The sequence below is a fragment of the Rhinatrema bivittatum genome, chromosome 4 (assembly GCF_901001135.1).
Source record: "Rhinatrema bivittatum chromosome 4, aRhiBiv1.1, whole genome shotgun sequence".
Lineage (NCBI taxonomy): Eukaryota > Metazoa > Chordata > Amphibia > Gymnophiona > Rhinatrematidae > Rhinatrema > Rhinatrema bivittatum.
Window position 1 is genome coordinate 22,615,805 of NC_042618.1, and position 23,324 is coordinate 22,639,128.

A 23,324-nucleotide genomic window follows, 5' to 3' on the forward strand; every position below is an offset into this window, starting at 1 on the left:
CCTTTCGTCCCAGACAGCCCAAGTTGGGAGTGGACTCGGGTAGTGGAACCTCCCCGTGCCTCCCAATGAAGCTTTGCCAACCCACCCCTGGGAACTGGAGATCAATTTATTTATTTATTTATTTATTAGAGCAATTCCTTCACAACGGTTCACAAGAGGCACAAAATATAAAACAGTAAAAAAGAAATGAAAATTTGATCAAGTGCCAAACATCTCACTTAAAATACAATTTTACATAATAATAATCACATTAAATAACACATTAAAACATCAAATATTAATATCCCTAAAATCCTTAGTCTATAAAATAAAATGTCTAAACATCTTAATAGAAATACCAGATGGGGGGGTGCCTCTCTCTCTTTTATCAGAGGTGGGTCGAGATTACATTGGATCCTGGAGGTAATACGAGGAGGACTTGCGCTGGAGTTTTGCAGTATTCCTCGGGACGTTTTCATGGTGCCTCCCTGCCACTCTCTGTAGAAGAAGCAGGCAGTTGAGAGGTGGCTGTCAAGGCTTCTCAGGCTGAGGGCAGTGGTTCCAGTGCCCAGGTCTCAAGAAAATATGGACCGATATTCCATTTATTTCGTTGTGCCCTTGAAGGAGGACTCCTAGATCTCAAAGGGGTCAACCGTCATTTGCGGGTGACTCACTTTTGCAAGGAGATGTTGCACTCCATGATTAATGGCCGTCCAGTCGGGGGAATTTCTGACCTCCTTGGATCTGTCCAAGGCGCACCTCCATATTGCTATCCGATTGGAGCACTAACGTTTTCTGCGTTTTGCGGAACTGGGGTGCCATTATCAGTTTCAGGCGCTGCCTTTTGGTCCACAAACCACTCCAAGAACCTTTTCCAAGGTTATAGTGGTAGTGGCGGCAGAACTGAGAGATGGAATCCTTTTACACCCGTATTTAGACGACTGGTTGATTCGGGCCAAGTCTCTGGAAGAGAGCCATCTGGTGACCCGCAAGGTGATTTCCTTGTTGCAAGAGCTTGGTTGGGTGGTGAACCTAGGCAAAAGCAGCCTTCAGCCATCTCCGTCATTGGAGTATCTGGGTTTATGTTTCGACATGAAGCAGGGCAAAGTTTTTCTTCTAGAAGCTCGTATTCAAAATTTGCTGGTGCAGGTGCATCTCTTGGTGAGTACTGTACACCCAACAGCAGAGAACAGCCTTCTGCTTCCTCATCCAGGCCCACTCTTCCTCTCCCAAGCAGTTTGCAGAGAACAGGAGAGTAGGAGGTGAAACTGGAAAGAGATATAGCAGAGCAAAGAAGAGCGGCTCTGTTCCCTAATCCAGACCCTCCTCTCCTGTCATTCAGAGATAGGAAGAGAGGGGGCTGAGCATGGAGCAGACAGAACAAAGGGAGATCATTTCAGATAAGTTAGGAGGTGCTGACTTGGGGGGGTGAGGAAAAAGGCTGGGGATGAGAAGGGATCAGCTGGGGTGGGGGAGGGGGTGTGAGTAGGGTGACCAACCTCCTGGTTTTGAACTGGACAGCCCAGTTTTACAGCCTCTTGCACAGTGTCTAGTAACACCAGTAACCAGATATTGTAAAACTGAGTCAAACAAGGCCTGGTCTGTTTTGAGCCAGCTGCCAATCAGTGGCTATGGCAGCCAGAGAAGAGAGAGAAGAGCCGTAGGCTGCTTGCTCTGCCTGCCCAGAGTGTTTCCCATCTCCTCGCACAGCTCAGCCTCGGTCACTCACCGACCCTCCTCCCTTGCCTTCCTCAATGGCTCAGTCAGTCTCCGGGCTCCAGCCACTACAAGGCCCAGTCGTGGCCTGCCTTATTTTTTTGCCTGCTTGTGGCGTGCCACCGTGAGCAGCCGTGACTGGAGGCCGTGAGAGAGATCCTGTCCGAATCCTTGCTGGCGGTGGCAGCGTCACAGCTATGGTAGAGCTTCTCCAAATAAAGTTTGCTCCCACCGCAGCGGCCTGTGCCTATCTGCCCTGCCACACACGCTGCCTGCTGCTGCTGCAGGCTCTCTATCCAGGGTCCAGCCTCCAGGTAAAGTTCCCTGCTGCTACCATTGCCTTCCCCCCCCCCCCCCCCCCCCCCCCAGTCCCTTGGGCTGTCTCAGTCCCAGGATTCCCACAAGCGAAGCAACCCTGGTCCCCTGTGCTGGCCCACTGCAGCTTTGCTGCTGCCTACTCTTATTTTACCGCCTGCCTCCCTTTCTCTTTGAGCCTGGTGATGTCTCGTCTCGACCTGGTCCCTCCCTCAGGCTCGCTTAGTCACCTCACACTGCCACCTGCTTCTCAGGCTACTACTGGATGCTGCAGCCAGAGCTAGAGGAGGCAACAGCCAGTTAAAAAAAAAAGTATTGTGGGGAAAAAAATAAAGGGAAATCATCTTAGCAAGTTGGTGGTACATGGAGTGTAGAATTGTAGTCACTCCCTTTTTTTTTCTGTTGATTTCTTCCTGCTCAGCATGATGCTTGCTTATTCCTTTCTCACATACAGTGATTTCATATCCCATAAAGAACCTATCCCTCAATCTCCCCACCTGGAGCAAGTCATCCCTCCCTGCCCAGAGCAACTGATCCCTTACCATCACAGTCCCTCCCTGTTTTTAAAATATTTTTTATTAGTATGATTTTACTATCATGATTGATGTTTTATATTTGATGGTATTGTTTATTTTTATGAGGAATGTTGATCATTCTGTTTTTCCACTGTTGCAACTGCATACAGAGACTGGCTTGTTGCAGTTTCCAGTTCAGTTTTTGTCTTTATGTTTCTATTTATAATTTATTATCTCTTTATTCTTTATTTGGTGAGGAGCTGTCTGTTCTGCATGTGTGACCAAGGTGAGATATTCTGCTTACATGTAGGGATCTATAGCAACTTAGTTTGTTCTGTTTTCCTAATAGCAGGTATATTGGTGTTATAGGACTTGGTGTAATATTTTCAGTGTTGCTTTTTCATAGGTAGGGTTGTTTTTGCTTGAGTGCTGGCAGTTGGTGCTGTTTTGTTATGGCAGGTTTCCAGATTGTCCCTGGAAAGGGGTAGGAGTGATAAAATTTGCAGATGACACAAAATTATTCAGTGTGGTTAAATTGCATGCAGATTGTGATAAATTGCAGGAGAACCTTACAAGACTAGAAGATTAGGCATCCAAATGGCAGATGAAATTTAATGTGGACAAGTGCAAGGTGATGCTGTAGTTACACAATGTCGAATTCCATATTAGGAGTTACCATCCAGGAAAAAGATCTAAGTGTCATAGTTGATAATACATTAAAAATAAAATCATTGGCTCAGTATGCCGTGGCAGTAAAAAAAAAAAACAAAAACTAAACGGAATGTTCAGAATTATTAGGAAGGGGAAAGATGAATAAAACAGAGAATGTCATAATACCTCTGTATTGCTCCATGATGAGACTGCATCTTGAATATTGTGTGCCATTCTGGTCACCGCATCACTAGAAAGATATAGTTGCTCTGGAGAAGGTACAGAGAAGGGCAACCAAAATGATAAAGGGGATGGAACAGCTCCCCTATGAGGAAAGGCTGAAGAAGTTAGGGCTGTTCAGCTTGGAGAAGAGACGGCTGAGGGGGGATATGATAGAGGTCTATAAGATCATGAAAGGACTTGAATGTGCAAATGTGAATCTATTATTTACTCTTTCAGATGATACAAGGACATGAAGTAGCACAATTAAAGCAAATTGGAGAAAATAATTCATTGCCAGAGGATGTGGTTAAGGCAGTTAGTGTGGCTGGGTTCAAGAAAGGTTTGGATAAGTTCCTGGAGGAGAAGTCCATTAACTGCTATTAATCAAGCTGACTTAAGGAATAGCCACTGCTTATTATCAGCTTTAGTAGCATGGGATCTATGTAATGTTTTGATTCTCTGTGTAACTTAGTACTGGAAATGACACACAATGAATCCGAAATAGCAACTACAAATAATTTTGTGCTTTGTTTAATTTTCCTTCAACCCATCTGTACAAAAAAAAAAAAAATAAAATAAAGAAGAAATAGAAAAGACACAGAAGGGCAACAAAAATGATAAAGGAGATGGAACAGCTCCCTTGTGAAGAACGGCCAAAGAGGTTAGGGCTTTTTATCTTGGAGAAGAGACTGAGAGGGGTTAGGATAGAGATTTATACAGTTTGTGTGATATGGGACCTCTTCTGAGCACTAAGATTCACTAGAACCTTGCTAGATAGTTTTGTAAGAAAGGATTTTCACTATATTTGCTTTTAAGTTTGCTGTTTAGAGCTGTCTCCTTTTTGGGTATGGAATGACGTTCTTCGTAGAGCACATGTGCTATCTCTGCATTCCATCATAATGGCTCCTGTCCTTTGCTGCTCTGACCGCTCTCGTAAGGAACTCGCACATATTATTTCTTCATGGCTGCACCGCTGACCCCGTGGCATTGCTCTGAAGATTTCCTTTCCAGTGTTTTTCTCCAAGGGTGGCTGCCATTCTTCTCATTTCATTTCAGTTTGTAATCAAAACTGACTTTATTAAAAATCGAGCTTTATAGGCATATACTAATTTTGGGTTTTTTTTTTTAATTTCTTTATTTCAAATTGGATTATTTTCTAGTTTACAGTAGTTATCCCACTCTAACCACATTTAACTATTCCTCTGCTGGTAATATGAAATTCAGTATAACTTTTTTTTTTTAATATATATTTATTTATTTATTTATATATAATATATATTATATTTTAAAACTCCCTCTCCCAGTTTTGACTTCCCTGTTAAAATGTAATTTTCCAAACTTAACCTGTTTACTGTAAACCGACAAGATGTCCACAACTAATGCCGGTATATAAAAATGTTTAAATAAATAAATACATTTGTTAAATGTAACTAGCCAATTCAATTTAAACATTTCAATAAATGGAAACAGTGATCACATTTCTTCTTGTTTTTTCTTTGCTATCCAACAAGATAGCAACATAAACACAACAAGAGACCCATAATCACCACACACACCCATACTTATAAAATATTATCTGGCTCACAGTCTCCTAGATTAACTCAACTTTACATTGTATGCAAAGAAAATTTACTCCCAAAGGACTAAGCTGAAAAAATCCACTTGTTAAAGTACAAAAATCAACCATGGAAAATAATAAGTGTAGATCATACAAAAAAAAACCCAAAACAGCTGAATTATTAATACATTAAGGGGCAGTCATATGTGCAGCTAAACAAACTTAAGAGCATACAAGTCTCGTAATGTTTCTTGCTGCTGTCTTTTTAATATAGTGCTGAGGTCCATATCAATTGTGTAAGAATTTTTAAATGCAATATAATACTTCTTAAAGTCATATAAAACTTTTTGACCTTCATAAAGGAGCTGATATAATGGAATGATTTTGAAATGATGGCTCCGGTCTTATTTGTAGATCTTCTCTCAAAAGCAGCAATGCCACTCAGCACTATCAAGAACCATACGTTTCCTACTTATGTAGGAAAAAGGACAGGACTAACCAAACTGCGTAAACTATCAGTTGATTGATCTAATATATGACTAGCCCTTATAAATGCTATTTCTGTGTAACATCCATACATAAATGGACTAAACACAGTCAGCCTGATGACACACAAAATAAACATAAAACATAAACCCAAGACTCAATACAAACCTAACTCCACCCAAACACCAACTAAGACCCACAAACACATAGCAAAATCCACATTCCATCCTGTCCATCCCCAACCCCAGCCAGTTCAACGTCCTCTAAAACCCCATCTAAACCACAGCCCTGCCTAAAAGCCAGCAAGAACCTATCAATAATATCCACAACCAGTCAAAAAATGGCTGCCAGGAACATAATAGCTTAATTCCCAAAAGTCTGTCCAAAGAAAAATGGGGTTATCTTTTAAATTTAAAAACATTTTATTGAGTCTCCCAGCTTGTGGTGTCGTGTATTGTGTACGGGGTGAAGCTGCACTTTTTCATATGGCTATAGGTGCCAAAGAGCCTGGCTACCTCTTTGTCTCGGAAGCGAAAAGAGCAACAGTAGCCTTGTGACTGGGTGTTGAATAGGCACAATGCAGATGTATTTCTTCTCTTTTGCCCTCCCCCCCAAAAAAGTGATACAATTGTATTCTGAAAGCCTCAACACAGATTTACTGATGTTTAGGCAGAGTGTCTAGACCTGATTTATTTATAATATATAAGTAAACGCAAGCGTGACCTTAGTCCCAGAAGTATGATTCTTCAGTCTCCATGAATCTTGTCCTTAATTGCTACCAGAACTGATCCTTAACCTCTACACAATGCCTTGTTAAGCAGGATGTCATCCACAGGAACACACACCAAACAGAAAAAGGGGCCTCAGATGTGAAACAGAAAGGGAAACAAAAATCAAAAGGAAAATCCCAAGAAGCCAGACTTTGCAGCACAACACTAGAGAAACAGAAACAGAAATTAATTTCTGCCTGTACTCTGCAAAATAAAAAGATACATGAGATGCACGTTTCCAAAGTTGACAGATTCCATTTACTAAACTGAAAATAAAATACTTCTTGCTACCTTTGTATGGACATTTTTCTAATCACTTTGGTCCTTGTCTTTTCCAGGGTCTCCTATCTATTTTCTGTTTGTTTTCTCTCCTATGTTCTTCAGCTCCTTTCGTACATCTGACATTGCTCTTTCCCTGTCATAGGGAAACTCATAGCTAGATTGTATCCCCCTTTCTTTCCCTCTAGTTCCCAAGCTGATACCTCCCCAACTCTCCCTGCTATTGCCTCTTCTTAGCCCCCTCCCCATCTCCCACTTGCTGATTTGCTCCCTTGAGCATTTCCAGCTATTTGGGCCGCTTGTCCTTTCCCTCAACAACTGCTCCAGTCTTGCTCTGTTACCCCATTCTTCTTCCAAATCATTCTCCATCTCCCCTCTCTCACCTCCCCCCCTTCTCACAACCTCAACTTCCATTCTTCCCTCTGCCCTCAGTCCTTCTCTCCTCCTCCTTCCCATACTTACCCTACCCTCCATCACTTTCCAGCACCTCCTCACCTTCCATCTTTCTTCCTCCTCCTCCTCTTTCACCTTCCGACACCAAGCTAACACTATCTTTCCCCCTCTGCTCCCTTACCTTCAGTCTTTCCTTTTCTCTCCCTCACCTTCCAAACTCTCACTTCATCTTCCATCCTCTCACCTCTGCTCCCTCACCTTCCCCTTCCCTTCCACTCCTTCACTTTCCCTTTTTCTTTCACCTTCCAACCTTTCACCTCACCTTCCATCCTTTCAATCTTTCCCCCTCCACTCTCTACTTTTCATGCTTCCTCCTCTGCTACCTTGCCTTCCACATCCCCTCACCTTTTATCCTTCCAACACACCACCTCCCTTCCACCCTTCACTCTCTACTCACAGCTTTCCATCTCCTCTTCCATCCTTTTCTCTCCCTCCCCTTCCAACCCTCCACCTTTTATCCTTCTCTTCTAACCCCTCCCCCTTATCTTCCATCTTTTGCTACTTCCCACTCTCTTCCAGCCCCCTCCCCATCCTTCTTTTCTTTCCAACCTTTCTCCCCTCTGGCAGTTAGATAGGAGAAGGCGCTAGGGCCCGGTATGTGCCACCACCTTCAGTGTCCTGCAATTTGGGCCTCCAGGGATGTTTGAGGGGTGCACAATACCTAAGCTTAGGGTCTGCAGGTCATCATGGAAAGGGAGGTGGCAAGAACAGCAAAATGTTTTTTTGGCTGTGTGGGTCACAAGAAAACCAACAGCTGTAACACCATCAGGCCGATTCGGTATGGTGCGCTGAGGCCGAGCGCACCGTTAGCCCCCGTTTGGACGCGTATTTTCCACGCGTTATTATTACCCCTTACTTTATAAAGAGTAATAATAGCGCGTCAAAAACACATGTCCAACCTCCCCGAAACTAATAGCGCGCTCAACATGCAAATGCATGCTGATGAGCCTATTAGTTAGTCCCGCTCGATACAGAAAGCAAAATGTGCAGCCAAGCCGCACATTTTACTCTCGGAAATTAACGCCAGCCCAAAGGCAAGAGTTAATTTCGGCCGGCACCGGGAAAGTGTACAGAAAAGCAGAAAAAAATGCTTTTCTGTACACCCTCCGACTTAATATCATAGCGATATTAAGTTGGAGGCCCCAAAAATAAAAAAAAATGTAAAATCTGCCCGCGGACCGCGGGTTGGAAGATGGACGCTCAATTTTGCCGGCGTCCATATTCCGAACCCGTGGCTGTCAGCGGGTTCGACAACCAACGCTGGTAAAATTAAGCGTCGGCTGCCAAACCCGCTGACAGCCTCCTTATTAGCGCGGGCCCTCAGCTGCACACTGAATCGCACGCCCAGGAGAGTGGCCTGGGCCCATGCTGGGAGAGAGGCGGCTCGCCTCGGAGCGTCGGCTCTACTGCGCGGTTTACTGAATCGGCCTGCAAGTTAGGAAGGAAAGTGAATGTGGAAGCAACTCATTGTCTTTGGCTCAGGGAGAGCTTATCGGCCCCCAATGGCAGGACCATAAAGAGGCAGCTATTTTGCAACAATATTGGGAAGGAGAGATGGCGCCCTCTTGTGACCATATTAGTCATAGGCTAGATATGGCTTTTGCAAAGATACTCGTAGTGCTCAGCAGTCTTCCGTATCAGGAAGGTCACACCATCAGCAGAAGAGGAGTGAATATTTCTACAACAATTTTAGTTTACATTTTTATCTAATCTGCTCAGTATAACAGTTAAGTGACCTGTCATTTTGTAAATGTAAAAGTTAATCATGTTGGGTCATAGAAATACTTGTACAATTGCAGTCAATCTTCTATCAAGTAAGCAACTAAAGTCTTTATTTTCCCATGCAATACACTGAGTTAGATGATCCTTGTGAGGTCTGTGTATAAAAAAAAAAAAAAGCTGCATCCCAACAGGGCCACTAAGTAGCTTTGATAAGTTACACAAACATTTCCACAGTGGCACATGCACAGCCTTCCAGTGATTCTGAGCTCTGTCCTCTAATTTTTACTGAAGCTGTTAGGATTGAACTTTGTGAGAGTCAAATGGCCTAGGCCTCGCCCATGGTGCCAGTCTTCCTTTAGCTGGATCTGGCTGTGTAACGCAGATGCATTCATGTCTTTGCTAATGATTTCATAGCGCAGCCTTCCTCTGCCATTAGTCAATTTTTCAAGCAGTCTCCCTTAATCATGCAGCCTAACGTTGGAAATCTCTGAAAATATATCTTTATGAGAACTTTGTGAGTGGGTGTAAGCCAAATGAGGAGCCTGCCAGGGTATGTTACCTGGGGCTTTTTACAGTCTGTAGTAGAAACATAATTGTAACCAACAGTTTGGTTAAATTTTAATGTGATACAGCAAGACATTTTAGAGACAGAAAAAGTTAACACAATGTTTTCCCTTAGCCCCAGAAGTTTTATATCTTTCTTTCCACTGGATTTAGTTTAGGTGTTACTCTATCTAGTCTGAGGATACTGTGATTCCTTTCTCTGTTTTGCCGAACGTCTCCTATGTCTCTCAAACTACTTTCGTCCCCTTTACTGTTCAGTCAGTAAAGAGCTCAAATTCTACAAAGCAGCAAGGTAGAGGTGGTTATAAAGCATCCCTAATCCCTACCAGCTCCAGAAGCAGAAACTGGGTTTGGGAATTGAAACCAGGTTTCCCCAGAATTATTTTCAAAGTGTTTTCCTACAAATTCATCAGAATTTGAGAGTGAAAGAATTGTCTGAATTACTAGAACAACTGGCACGGAAACTACAGCATGCTGCGCCCACACAAGGACAATCTGTAAAACATCAAACGAAGGATGGACCTATGAAAAACAAAACTACACCTCCATGTGCAGCAGGCTAAATGGAAGGCTGGATTTGCCTGTTTCTGACAGAGAGCCAGTTCTGCAAGTAGACATTCCACATCCATGGAAACACCCCTAATGACAGATACAGAACAGAATTAGGATGCTTCCCCTTACTATTCACCATACACAAAAAGAATATTTAAATTATGGTGTCATCTCAATAAGAGAGACACAAAATCCCCCCAGTGCCAGGCATTCTGTGAAGTAACTGGAAACCCTGCAAAAAACATTCTCAGTACCTATGTAGCAAACCTGCCATACCAAGCCATCATCTACACCAGAAGGCAAACAGCTGCAACTCCATCTACAAAAAAAGGCAGTACTGCAAACATTTCAATGTGCCCTAGATCACCAATACACTTTCTAGTGGGAAGTGCAGATTAGAAAGCAGAACAAGCTGGACTACTACAGAAACTATATACTAATAGAGTATATATAGAGAAATGCGTTTCCTCCTGGGCAGAAGGGATACACATTTTCCAAAACTTAAAGAGAAAATCAAAGACTTCCCACAAAATAATGAGCAGGAACCACTCTGTGTATAATCTTTGGGGAAACAGGATAGACAGCAGCTCTAGGCGCCAAATTTGTTGTATTCTGCCACCGGGCCGGAAGTCAAACATGCTCAGGAACAATATGGGCCAACACTAAAACCTGGGAATTGTCCTTGTTACTGTCCTTCCTGTTCCCTGTACTTTCATTTTTACTGGCATTATTACTTTGTAAATGTTTTCTCTTTTAGATTCAGACAACTTTATTAGCACGACAATACATTACTTTTATGAATTACTTTGACAATACGTGCAAAATTGCCATAGCAATAAAGCTGTTTCAATCTGGTGGCAAAAGCCTCGTGCACGTGCAGGACGGCTACAGAGTAACACCGACGACCTACACCGCCAGGCCTGCAGGGGGCGCTCTCGCCACCCCCTCCCGCTTTTTCCTCTTCCGGCTGAGGGTTGTGGAGGCGACGGATGCGGACGTCACCCGGAAGTGTGCGTGTTGCTGCCAGATGAGGCGCGTCCCGGGGCTGGTGCGGGCGCACGAGGAGAGGCGGCGGCGGCTGGTTGCGGGGCTTTCTTTCCTGCTCAGCACGGTAATGACAGGGCAGCTCCACCTCTGCCTCGTTGGCCCGCTCTTTCTCACCCCCCCCCCCCCCCCCCCCCCCCCCCCCCCCCCCCCCCCCCCCTCTTTTATTGTTGCAGTTCTCTGTGGCCTCTTCTGGTCCCACGGACTGGGACCAGCGCATGCAGCAGCAGTTCCCCCTTTCTTTTGAAGACCAGTATAATATGAACCTCCTCCCCTCCGTTTTCTGGTGCTATCAGGAATATGCTCCTGCATGGCCCCGCCAACTTCTGGCTAGTCCCTCCTGGCTTCTCTGGGTTCAGCTCGCGATCTTTCTTTCCCGCTGTCGTCTTACCTCGATCTCTTTCTCTCTCCACGTTCTGTTTCAGGATTTTCCTCTTCCGTTTGTGCCACTTCTTAGCCATGTAATTTGTTCACGTGAAAGTAATCACTTATTTTTTCCAGCTACATCTTCCTCCCCTCCCCCCATGCCTTGCACTATTGCTGACAACTTCTTCCCTATTTCTTGGGTTTCAGCTCTGGCCAGATACTGCCTTGGGAGGAAGAGGGCATCTGTTAGTGCTGAGATCTGGTGGGTTTTTTTTATAGAGCGTTTTCGGATATATTTGAATGGAAGGTGCTATAAATCAGACTATTATAGTTTCAGCACTCGAGCTCCAGCTTCTTGAATTTTAGAAATTTTATATGTAGGTTACAAGCCAGTATCAGGATAATCAGATGCAATTTTCTGAACTTCAGATTCCAGTGTGTCTTAAGACATCACAATCAGCTGCTCAAAGGTCTTTTTTGCAAAGTATGAAATTTGGGAACTTTTATATGGGCTGATTTGTATTGTAACTCAAAGAATAATTAATTAGAAGTGTTTAGTAATTAGTGTTCTAGCCTTAAGTATTGCTGCGGATACCCGATATGATAATTCTTGGTGTACAGCACACAACACTTTGTAACTGGCTTCTTGGACTGTTGATGTTTCCATGTAAATTACAGAATGAAAAGTTGTTGCAGTAACTAATTTTGTACAGATTTTAGTATATGGAGAAAAAAACCGACCTCTTGAAATTTGTCCAATACTGCAGAGTTGCTAACTTGTTTCCTTTTAGAATCAGAAATTTCCTCTTGTTTGACAAAAAGCATTAACATTTGTTACTTTCTTTCCACCCCCAAGTACAACTTTTGAGGATTAGAGTTTGGCATCTCACTATAAAGAACCTCAGCCTCTTAACTAAATTCTTGAAAAATCTCCATTTTGCATATTAATATAGGATTCCATAACTTTCAATATATTTTAGAGTATCTGAAGATCTCTAGGATGTACACTGCATATACCAAGTTTTTGTAACTTTTTTTTAACTTGCAGGTTTCTTGTTTTATATAAAATATTATGTTGAATCTCATACATAAAAGTAGCCACAGATAGGAAAGTAACCTAACCTTTTTTTTTACCCTGTTTATATGTGACTATCATATGACTTTTAGTATCTTATTTCTGTTCATGTGTCTTCCTTAAAAGGAAGCTAATATTCCTTATCGACTAGACCAGTCTATTACTCATGGGGATATTTCCAGCTTCTCAGTTGCTAGAGATAGAGGACACACTCCCTCTATGATGTCAGCCTTTGCATAGAGGAAAAGTGGCCAGAGGCTCTCGTCAGTAGTTCTCTCCTGCAGCTGAGGACAAGAGTTGATGGACTACTTGCTTTCCGAGTCAGGGTGCAGCCCTGGCCTGGTGGACTAATTAGCACCTAGGACAACAGCCTTTTGGAGTTGATTTTTCCAGTGTAGCTGCCTCCCAGCCTCATCCTCTCTCCAGAAGGACCCCTTTCCCCAAGGAGTTGTAGCTCCTTAGGGATTTATCCTCCCAAATCTGGGGTTGACTTTCTCTTTCTCCCTAAGCTCTCTCTCCCTTCCTCTCCTGGCTGTGAGACTGCTCGTCTTCCTGCCTTGCTCTTATGCTCTGCAACAGGACTTGCTAAAATTGCCACAAAAAAAAAAGGGGCAGGAAGTAGAAGGAACAATTATCTCTGAGGCAGGCTACAGGGCATGGCAGGATTGATCCTGGCAAGGCATGGACTATGCGTCCCCGGGAGGTGGTGAGTACCTGGAGGAGGGGCACGGGAGGTGTGAGGATGCGCTGCAATGGTGCCACACCTGAAAGGGAGTGAGCAGGCACTAACCGTGGGATTACAGACCAAACAAAAAGGTGAGAGCCTGTAGAGTGGTTTCTATGAACAAGTCTAACAGGGGGGGCATTCCCAGTAGAGCTTGGCCTGGCAGCTTGGAGGGAAGTGATTTCAGCATGCACAGGGGTCACAGATACTACTTGTGGTAACGGGAAAGTGCCCGGTGTAGCAGGCTTATTCTGCCTAGCCTGTGATGGGGGGGCTCAGCCAGAATAAAGGCTCCAAGCACCCATGGGGAGGGAGACACCCCAATACCGCCCCAGTTAGCAGCAGCAGCCGCCCTTCTCCCTGAGGGGAACACCGAGGGGGTCCTAGGACTGGGCTCCCTAAAGGATTCTCCCCCAAATTTGTGTAGGGATTACACAAAGCTTTCTGTGATATACGAGAAGAGAGGTGCAAGACCTAGGAATCGAAAACTTATAGGCACTAGGACTGTAACTCCTAATCAGCCTCGGGATCCGATGGCTCTTAGAGGCTTGCAGGGACTCTCCAGCCTGCTAGACGCAGCCGTGAAGGAGGGTCAGGTGAAGAGGCTTCCCTAAGTTTGCCCCGAGCCCACAAGAAGAGGGACAAATTCCTTAGGAGAGGAGGAAGTTTTCTCGGCAATCCGGTTCTTTAAAAGGAGGGAGCTTTCAGCCCTTCTCTCACAAGTGTCCGGTGATGGAATGGGATTCACCCCTGGGAGTCCTCAAGGGAAGGCAGGGTGATGAGTAGGTTTGGTGGAAAGAAGAATTAGTGGCTTAGGTGGACACACTAGTGTCCAAAGTGGCACTATCCCAGTGGAAGGGGGGGGGGGGGGGGGGAACAGCCCTGAAGGCTTCCCAGGACAGGAAGATGGAAGCAGTCCTAAAAACAGGAGTGTCCCACAGGGGCCATAGCCATGCAGGCCTCGTTTTGTGGGGGCTCTGTGGCACAAGCGGCCCTGCCAGGAAATCGGGATTTAGCTGGTAAGTTGGCCTTGACCTTCCTAGAAGATTCCTTATATGACCTAATTAGGCTGTGAGCCAGGTCAGTAGCTTCGGGGGTGGCAGCCAGAAGGCTGCTGTGGCTCAGACGTTGGGCAGCAGATTCAGAGTTGAAGGCATGGTTGTGCAAGCTTCCCTTTAGGTGAGGCCTCCTTTTTAGGGGAAGATCTAAAAATCAAAATTCGACAAACAGAGGACACTGTACTTTCATTTATGTACACCGATGTCCAGTATTTCTCATTAGGCTGCACCATGTATCGGTGTAGCCTAATTAGTAAGAATACTGTTTTTTAATTCTTTTATTGTTTCATATTTGAATGCAGCTTTTAATATATCTTCTTTGCCATCCGTTAGTGATATCCCTCAACCGAAAGCGTTTTAAAAATATGCTTATCTTTGTGAGGTTAGCTCTCTCTTGCACGGTCACCATCTGTCGCTTTCATTAGCATTGTTTTATACTTAGCTGTATTCAATAAGAAGTTATCTTCTCCTGTAAAAACCATTTATTGTGAGATTAGAGCCGTCAGCCCAACACTGAACCATCCCATCTTCATCAGGGACTAAGAGAGATTTTACTTGACTTGTACCTTTCTAGAACTCTGTGTTGCTATTGGACATCGGTGCATATAAAGGAAAGTACAGTGTCCTCTGTTTGTTGAATTTTGATAAGTTTGAGAGGACCTTTTTTGAGCTTTGTAATTTTTGGGAAGATCTAAAAATAATTGGTGAAGGAGCTGGGGGAGACCAGGCCTCAAAGGTTTTCGGGAGAGAAGTCATGGCAATGCACAAGCATTTAGAAGGCAGGACAAATGCCAACAGAAAAGCAAGGCACTAAAGACCTCTGTGTCACAAAACTCTAGAGGTAGATTCCAGTCCTCTCATGGGGCTAAGGGTCTGAGGACCAACTCACCTGCTCTGGTGGGTGGCAGTCAGCCTGTGCAATGATATGTTGGGGAGAGCCCTCCGGTAACTGATCCAATCACCTAACAGGAAGTGGGGTGGAAGGGGCCCATATTCCCAAGAATCCAATTCTGAATTTAAGTTTAGGGGAGCCTGTGCTAGGAGCGCAGAATAGCAGGACAGGAAGGTGAGAGGGCTTGTAAGCTGTAGTTCCAATCCCACCCAGAGGAAAACTGGGGAAAGCTTTGAGTAGCAAGGCTAGGGTAGGACCAGGCTGGTCCGGCCTACAGGGAATTTGAGTTTCAAAGGCGTCCTGTTCAGAAATCTGCCCGACAGACCAAGGTCCCAGGATGGAATAAGTTAAGGCTTTGCTGATCAGGCAATGCACAGGCAAGGGCCAGGAATCCCCGGGGCACCCTGGGAGGAAGCTAAGGGGCTGCAAACCATTTTCCACCAAGGCACAGGGAGTGGCTCAAGCTTAGAAAATGTGGCCCGTCCCCGTTTCCTCCCCCCCCCCCCCCCCAGTATGGGGGTGCTTAAGCAGTCTACTCAGAAATGAGTTCTAGCTCCATCCTGACTTATGACCTAGCCCTTGCGTGGAGCACGACTGTGAAACGGAGAGTATTCACAGACTGTCAAGGCTAAAACCCCTCTATCTCCTTAGCCTATTTTAGGGTCGGGAGGTTGTTTGAGGTGGTCTCCCAGGAGGGCAGACTTCGCATGAATCCTGGACTTCCTGCAGAAGGGACTGGACAAGGGCTTAGCCTTCACTTCCTTTAAGGGTACAGGTGGCAGCCATTTCATGTTCTAGAGGCTGCATTGTCAGCATTTAGGTTGCTAGACACCCAGATGTGGTCTGCTTTCTGAAGGGGGTGACTTGCACCAGGCCACCTTTCAACATGTCCTGATAGCATTGGCAGGAGCTCCCTTTGAACCCCGGAGGGGGGCTTCTGTTAAGGATTTGTCATTGAAAACAGCTTTCTTGGTCATGATATGCTCGGCCAGATGCATTTTGGAGTTGTAGGCCCTCTCGTGGTAATATCGTATTGCATGATTATGCTTCAGCCAGTATCCTCCTTTCTCCCCAGGGTGATCTGAACCTTTCATCTAAATCAAGAAGTGGTGTTGCCAACTCTCCCTGGGCAAGAAGGCAAAGAGAACAAGCGCAGTCTGCAGCTACTGGGTTTCTGGAGGGTGGTACTGAGATATCTCGAAAGGGAGCGGCAGCCTCTAAATCCACATATCAAGGAGGCCATCTCTTCAGCATACATAATGGCAAGAAGGTCCCACTGGCCCTGAGGGCAGAGGCCTCATTAGTTTCCCCAGGGCAGATCTGTAGAGCCAGGACCTGGGCATTCCCACACTCCTGTACCAAACACCACAGGCTTGACGTTCAAGCAAAGGAGGAAGCAACTCTCAGGGCTGGGATTCTTAGGAAGGTCCTTTCTTGATCCCACCCTGCTTAGGAAATGGCTTTAATACATCCCACAAGTAATGGACAGGTCTAGTAGATAAGGAGGGTGACATTATGCTTACCTGGTAAGTTTCTTGTATTCTGCTAGACCAGTACAGCTGGGAATACACGGGGCACACGGGGCAGCAAGCTTTCTTTCCTGCTTTCTTGTTTTCTCTCACCTTTGCTGCTCTCCTACATTCCCTCTGTGCTGAGACCAGTCCTCAGCTACTGGGAACAGAGGACACACCCCATCTATGACATCAGACTTTGCAGAGGCTCTTGTCAGTAGTCCACTATCAAATCAATGGATCAACGGGCATCAACTTCCCCCAAAATATTATATATATATATATATATATATATATATATATATAAAATCAACTTCCCCCAAAATATAATATATATAATATTTTGGGGGAAGTTGATGCCCGTTGATCCATTGATTTGATAGTGGACTACTGACAAGAGCCTCTGCAAAGTCTGATGTCATAGATGGGGTGTGTCCTCTGTTTCCAGTAGCTGAGGACTGGTCTAGCAGAGCTCAAGGAAAGAAAATTATCAGGTAAGCATAATTTCACTTTTCTGGCTTAGCTGGGATCAGATTTGCATTAGCATTTAATGTATGTCACACTAGTACACAGCTTTTCAAAACCGACCCCCCCCCCCCCCCCCTCAGCCAGCAAACTTTTCAAGATGGCTGCAGTGAACGTGCATAAGAAAATTTTGCATTCTCCAGATTTCCATCATATGCTTGAAGGTCTGAAAACAGAGAAATTTATAGGAACATTTTTACTAAAAAAAAAAAAAAGACTACTTCCATGTGGACAGATTACGTTCCATGTAATTGTACACAGCTGCTGAGCCCAAAAGAGCAGGAATAGATTTCATTTGGGTACTACTGATAGGCTTAAAATATGCATATTTTTGTAATCAGGAAATATGTGCATCCTTCAAAACCATTAATACAACATATGTTCTGGGCACATGGGAAAATGTTCAGCAGTCGTTACCAGGTCCTTTTTTTCTCCTCTGTGTCTTGCACTACAGCCAACTTGCTTCTTCCCTGCCTCTTATGGTAGGTTCCAGCTCTGGACAGGTACTGGGAACTGAGGGAGGAGAGTCTGCTTAAGAGGGGGGGTGGAGGAAAACGTTTAAGTACTACTCCATCACAGATTATAATGCATCTCAGGCTTAGATGGTTGGAAGGGGCAGTTTTAAATGCCTCCTCTGTAGATCCTTTTCTTTTTAGCGTGACATTTCAGAATGGCTAATGGGGAGAGTGAGCAGGATAATGCTGTGCTTTGATAATATAGCAACCTGTTGCATAGCCGATGACAATCAATGCAGAAAAACAAATTGTGGCTTTTTTAAAAATTGATATGGACTCTCCTAATCTTATGTGGTGGAACTGAGGAATTCACTAAGATGTCATCTTCATTCGCTCCCTAAGCGTGTGTTTGTTAGTAATTTTATTTTTCTTAACTTGAAGGGGCAGAGCATGGAGAATGATGAACTTCCGCCAGAGGATGGGGTGGATTGGTGTCGGGCTGTACCTCCTGGCGAGCGCTGCTGCCTTTTACTACGTCTTTGAGATCAACGAGACTTACAGCAGACTGGCGCTAGAGCACATTCAGCAGCACCCGCGGGAGTCCCGCGAAGGCACCACATGGACGCACGCGGTGAGAGCTCGGCTGCTCTCCCTCCCCTTTTGGCTGTGGGTGACTATTTTTCTAGTTCCCTATGTGCAAATGTTCCTGTTTCTCTACTCCTGCACCAGAGCTGACCCCAAGACTGTGGGCTATTGCATCATCCCCGTGTGCCTGGCCGTTGTGTGCAATCGCCACCAGACGTTTGTTAAAGCCTCTAATCAGATCAGCCGCTTGCAGCTGATCGACACGTAGGGCAAATCTCCAACTGCCATCGCTTGGCCACCCAATGCTGCGGGGGCTCGGAGGGCGTCAGGCTGACACTTTCAGAGCCTTTTGGGGGGGGGGAAGGGTGGTGGGGCTTAGGGTTTACCATTTTTCCAAAAGGGCCGCCTATCCAGCAAGGAGAGAAGAAATTCTGCATAAATTTTGGTAGTGCATCCCAAATCCTCCCTCCAAGACTTGAGGAGAAATCATCCTTCGGCTCGACAAGGTCCTTTCCGAAACGCCTTTTCCATCTTTGATTCTGTTCCAGGGAGCCAAACGCTGTTGGCTGTCATGTTCTTTTTATCTCCTGCAAAAGTCGTGTAAACGGACCTCTCTTCTGATAACTGTATCAAGCTTTAGAACATGATCATAAAAGAAAATGTTAAGACAAATAACCTTGCTCTCCTCCTTTTATTTTTTTCACCCCCTCCCTTTGTATTGTTAAGTAAAGAGGGTACGTGACCTTTGTGAAGGTCATTCTTTTAAAGCAGTAACACCTTCCCATGTGCAGGAAGTAGGAGGGAGACACGACATGCTCCACCCCACCCATAAAAGACCAGGAAGGTTGAAAGCAGAGCTGCAGCCTGAGCTAGGATCTGAGGAACCAGGGCCTTGCACCTATCAGCAGTTCAGCAGAGGCTCGGGCACCTGCTGCGTGCTGCCCTCTGGTGCTTTTGGGCTTTTCTCTAACTCTGCTTGGTTTTTCAGTGCACTACTGTCACTTCTGACTCCTGTGGGGTTCTTGGGCCTTTCTTTTTTAACTTGAAAGGCACAGGTGAGAGCCCGTGATATATAAGCATATCCTCACTTCATGACCTGTGGTTGTAATCCTGCTTTCCTACTTTCTTAGCCTCTGGTTTCAGCACGGACTAGGGGAGCACTCCTTAAGGACACCTAAGGACGTTTATAGAATGCGTTCAGTTTTTAGCCGCATTGTCCAGGAACAGCGAGAGGCGGCTATTCGGTAATGGGGGGGGTTTCTTCCATCATCCCCTGTCTCTTTTCTTGGAGCCCCCCCACTTCTGGTACTTTCAGCTGCTGTTCTGGCACTTGCCACCCTGTTGGACCAGCACAGGTCCTGAGGTTAGAGAGTTAACAGAATAACCATGAATAAAGGGTTTGTGCATAGCAGAGTGCTCCAGTGTTTTGCAGGATTATGAAGCTGAAAAGTTAAGCCGCTTACTGCAGCACCAGCTCCAACTTATTGTAGCAGTCTCGCATACGCTTTCCAAAAATCCAGATTTGCAGTGATTGGGGCATTAGAATAGCTAAATGTACTTTAAATACTTGGTCAACTGTATCTAGGTGCTGGCTTTTCTTTCTTTCCTGTTTGTGAATGATCTTGGTCTGAAGACAGCACCATACGAGAGAGAGAGAGAGTGGGCAGGAAGCATGAGAGCGCACAAGGGCCTCGCACAAGTATTCATTCTCACTGTGTTGATGTATTTTCCTGCCTTTGGGAGGATTGCAAATGAGCTGAACTCGTGCCTTGTTTGAAGCTACGGCTAATGCTGGAAATATCTGATGTTAAAAATATCTAGAAATGTAAACACTGTTTTACTTGAGTAGCAGTTGTTGTGTAATCTTGGCTGATGCCTCAAACTGTATCAGCCTGAGGCGTAACTTGCAGTGTAGCAGGAAGGGCAAAAAATATTTGGCCACCTGTGCCCTGCAATCTGACTCCTGCAGCAGCCCATTCTGCCAGCCTGGTCTTTAATTGAAGTACTGTCAGAGGGAAAGCACGGAGCGATGCAGCCCGGCAGAACCGAACAATCAAAAACCTGAAGAATAGCGACTGCAGGTCGTTTGCTGAGCTATTCCTCCTTTCTTAAAGAATTACTTAACAGGGTAACACAGTAAATGGCACTAGAAAAGGTCCCATGTGGTCCATCCAGTCTGCCCAGCAAGATTTTCTCTTTTTTTTTTTTTAAGGGTAGTAACTGCTACTCCGTGCCCTCGGTACAGAGCAGTTAACTCATAAAACTCTCTATGTGAAATCTTTACCTATGACAGTTTTTTCCTTTTCTCCAGTGCAGGGCTCCGCACCCTGTGGGTCAGACCCGGGCTGCAGTTCTCATTTTTCTAGCGCGCCAAAGCTTTTCCTTCATCCAAGGCTGGATCTGACTCCTGAATGAAATGGGTGTGGATGGGGGTTTTTTGGTGTTTGCAGAAAGCCACGGTGGGGTTCCCAGGCCCCCTATCAGCAGGAGAATGGCTGAGCGGATCCATGCTGGGGACGAGCGCTGCTAGCGGGGAAGAGGCAGCCCCCCACCACCTTTAGGGACAAATGAAGGGAAAGTCAGTGAGCAGGATTCATGGGGCTGTGACCGGGTAGAACTGCCAGGAGCCCCTGTCCCTTTCCACGTCAACCAAAGGTCCAGACGTGCCCCCCACCCACTGCTCAGCAAATTCAGAGAGGGAGCTGCCCCCCCCAACCCTTCTGACCCAGTGTTTTGAACTGTCCTATATGGCCCTTCTCTTGCACAGTTTAGGGACCCCTGGTTTAGGGGAAAGGAATATAAAGAATTGCATTTCCCTGCAGGGAACGAAGCAGCCATTTTTATGCACACGGAGCCAAAGGTAGAGATTTTAAACAGGAGGTGTGGCATTCAGGGGATAAGTTAAGTACAACGGTCTGCCTTGTTTCAATGATTGTTGAAAAGGTTTCATTTACCCATGACACACGAGTTTGAGAAAGCAGAGTGACAAAACTGACCCCCATGAGCCACGCAGAGGGGCAAGGAGGAACAACCTAGAGAAGGATTTAGGAGAAAGGGGTGACTTCAGGACCTGCCTGCTGGGGTTCTCATTGACATGTACTGTATCTGGTAAAAGTCTTCACACCCTTGTCCATTTTCACATTCTGCTGTCTTAAAAAAAAAAAAAGTCTAATCAAAATGCATTAAAGCAGGAGTTTTTGATTGATCCTCTCCCTTCTCATCATGAAAGAACAATTATAGAAATATTCCAAAAGTGAGAATAAAAAACCAAATCCTTGCTCACAAGTCTTCACCCCCCCTCCCCGCCTTGATTCAATACATGGTCAAAGCCTGTTTTTGCAGCAAGAACAGCCACGAGCCATTAGGATAAATGTTGACCAGGTTTGCACAGTAGGTCGGTGCAGTTTTTGCCCAAAGCATTCAGGCGCTTTCTGATGGACTTGGGGATCTTTTGTAGCCTCCAGCCTTCGAGTCTTGCCACAGATTTTCTGCTGGATTCAGGGCTGGGCTTTGCCTGGGCCGCTCAAGGACATTCACTTTCTTCTTGCTGAGCCCAATCCATTGTTGCTTTCGCTTTGTGCTTAAGGAAAGGTGAATCTTCTCCCCAGTGCCAGGTTTTCCTGTGCATCGTTCATCTTTTACTCGATCTTCACAAGCCTCAGGGGGGAGGGCAGTTCAAGGCAATCTTCTGCCTGAGGTGAGAGATGAGAAGACGCTTCCCCGCCACCCTTCCAGCTGCGGTTTAGGTCAAACCACAGAGCGGGCCGAGGTGGGGGCCTGAATTCCCACGGGACTGCCGGTGATAATATTTCTATGATGCTGGCAACCCTGCCATGGTCCCTCCCACCCTTCTTCAGCATTTGCCCCGGGACAGTGGGAGCTGAGTGAATACTTGGGGGTCTGTATGTGATGCACTCTGTTAGGGCTGGGGCAAGGGTATTAGGAAACCTTGCAGCCTGGTTCCCCTCCCCACTCAGCTCCCATCACACACAATTACAAATTATGCACTTAGAGGTGAAAAAAGACATTTAAAGTACAATCTTCTAAGGTAAAAGCTTACATAGAATAAACAGACCTATAAATGGAAATGTACTGGAAAACACAAGCCAGCTGTTGTATGTAGTGCAACCATGGAAAAGCAGAAGCATTACCATTCCTCATAAAACACCAACAATAAAATCAAATATGAAACTTAAAATATTAAAAACATACTAATAAAAGAAATAAATACTTCAAAACAGCTGATAAATAGAAAAACATTCAATAACTACTATAACTTTTTTTTTTTTTTTTTAAAGTTCCCAAAAACCAATAAAATATTTCAAAACAGCAGACCCAGGAAGTAACACCCACTAATGAAAACTAAAAATGTTTCCCTGCTCTCCATACCTGGGAACTTTTGATTTCCAGTCACCTGAGATTGTCCTGGATTAGCTGAGGGGATGCACGAACCTTGCCCCTCTCTCTTATGGACACACATTAGTACACACGCATGCACTCTTCTCCCTCTCTGGAACGCACAACCCACACGGCCACCATGACATCCTGCGGCTGCTGCTCCTGCTCCTTTTGGCCATGCTGATGGTGCCTCTGTAGCACTGGTGCAGGCAGACGTGGGCAAGAAGAAGGGGACTGCACAATCCTGCCACTGCTGTGCTGCTCTCTGCTTCCACTGGCCCTGCACTCTCTCCCACTCACACACTCCCCAGCCCGTCTCGCTCCATGTCTACTTCCCACCCTTTTTTCCCTCTTGTTCTCCTCTTCTGCCTCACTCTTATTCCCTTCTCCTTCCTTTCCTCCCTTCTCACTCCTCCCCCTTCCCATCAGAAGCCCCACTGGGTGTTTTTCCTTCTTAATGGCGGGATGTAGGAAACCTATCAGCATGTGTGCGTGGTGCTTGTTTGCCCACAGGGCATGTCGTCAGCTGGCACCACCAGGGGGGTTGTTCTTTCTGCCCACGGGGCATGGGGACCCCACAGGCACATCAGCCGGCAGCGCCTGCATCTTGTATCTTGGTGCAGGGTGAGGTGGGGCACTTGCTGCTGCCCCAAAAGTTTGCAACCTGAGGCAGTTGCCCACCCTACCTAATGATAAAACTGTCCCTGACCAGCCTCCCTGTCCCCACTGCTGCAGAGCAATCCCCACAGCGTAATGCCTGCTACCACCCTGCTTTACTGTAGGGATGGTGTTAGCAGGGTGATGTGCTCTCTTTGTTTTATGCCTCACACATCGACCCCCACAGCCCTCTCCCACAGGTATGAAATGTCCCCTCAATGCTTTGCAAATGCAATGCACCATCTCCGGTGG

General features: G+C 45.6%; 1 protein-coding gene across 4 annotated transcripts; it reads left to right on the plus strand.

The window, feature by feature from the left end:
• The first annotated feature begins 10,684 nt into the window (after positions 1 to 10,684).
• TMEM251 (transmembrane protein 251) lies at positions 10,685 to 21,183 on the plus strand. 4 transcript variants are annotated; one of them, XM_029597839.1, is made up of 3 exons: positions 10,685 to 10,893; positions 11,400 to 11,454; positions 17,874 to 21,183. In XM_029597839.1, exon 3 carries the CDS (start codon positions 17,890 to 17,892, stop codon positions 18,283 to 18,285), a length of 396 nt encoding a protein of 131 aa, XP_029453699.1. In that variant the 5' UTR covers positions 10,685 to 10,893; positions 11,400 to 11,454; positions 17,874 to 17,889; the 3' UTR covers positions 18,286 to 21,183. The 4 variants fall into 4 exon arrangements, with proteins under 4 accessions (XP_029453699.1, XP_029453697.1, XP_029453698.1 ...); XM_029597837.1 differs by lacking the exon at positions 11,400 to 11,454 and having other exon boundaries at positions 10,757 to 10,893; XM_029597838.1 differs by lacking the exons at positions 10,685 to 10,893; positions 11,400 to 11,454 and adding an exon at positions 12,356 to 13,083.
• The last annotated feature ends 2,141 nt before the right edge of the window (positions 21,184 to 23,324 follow it).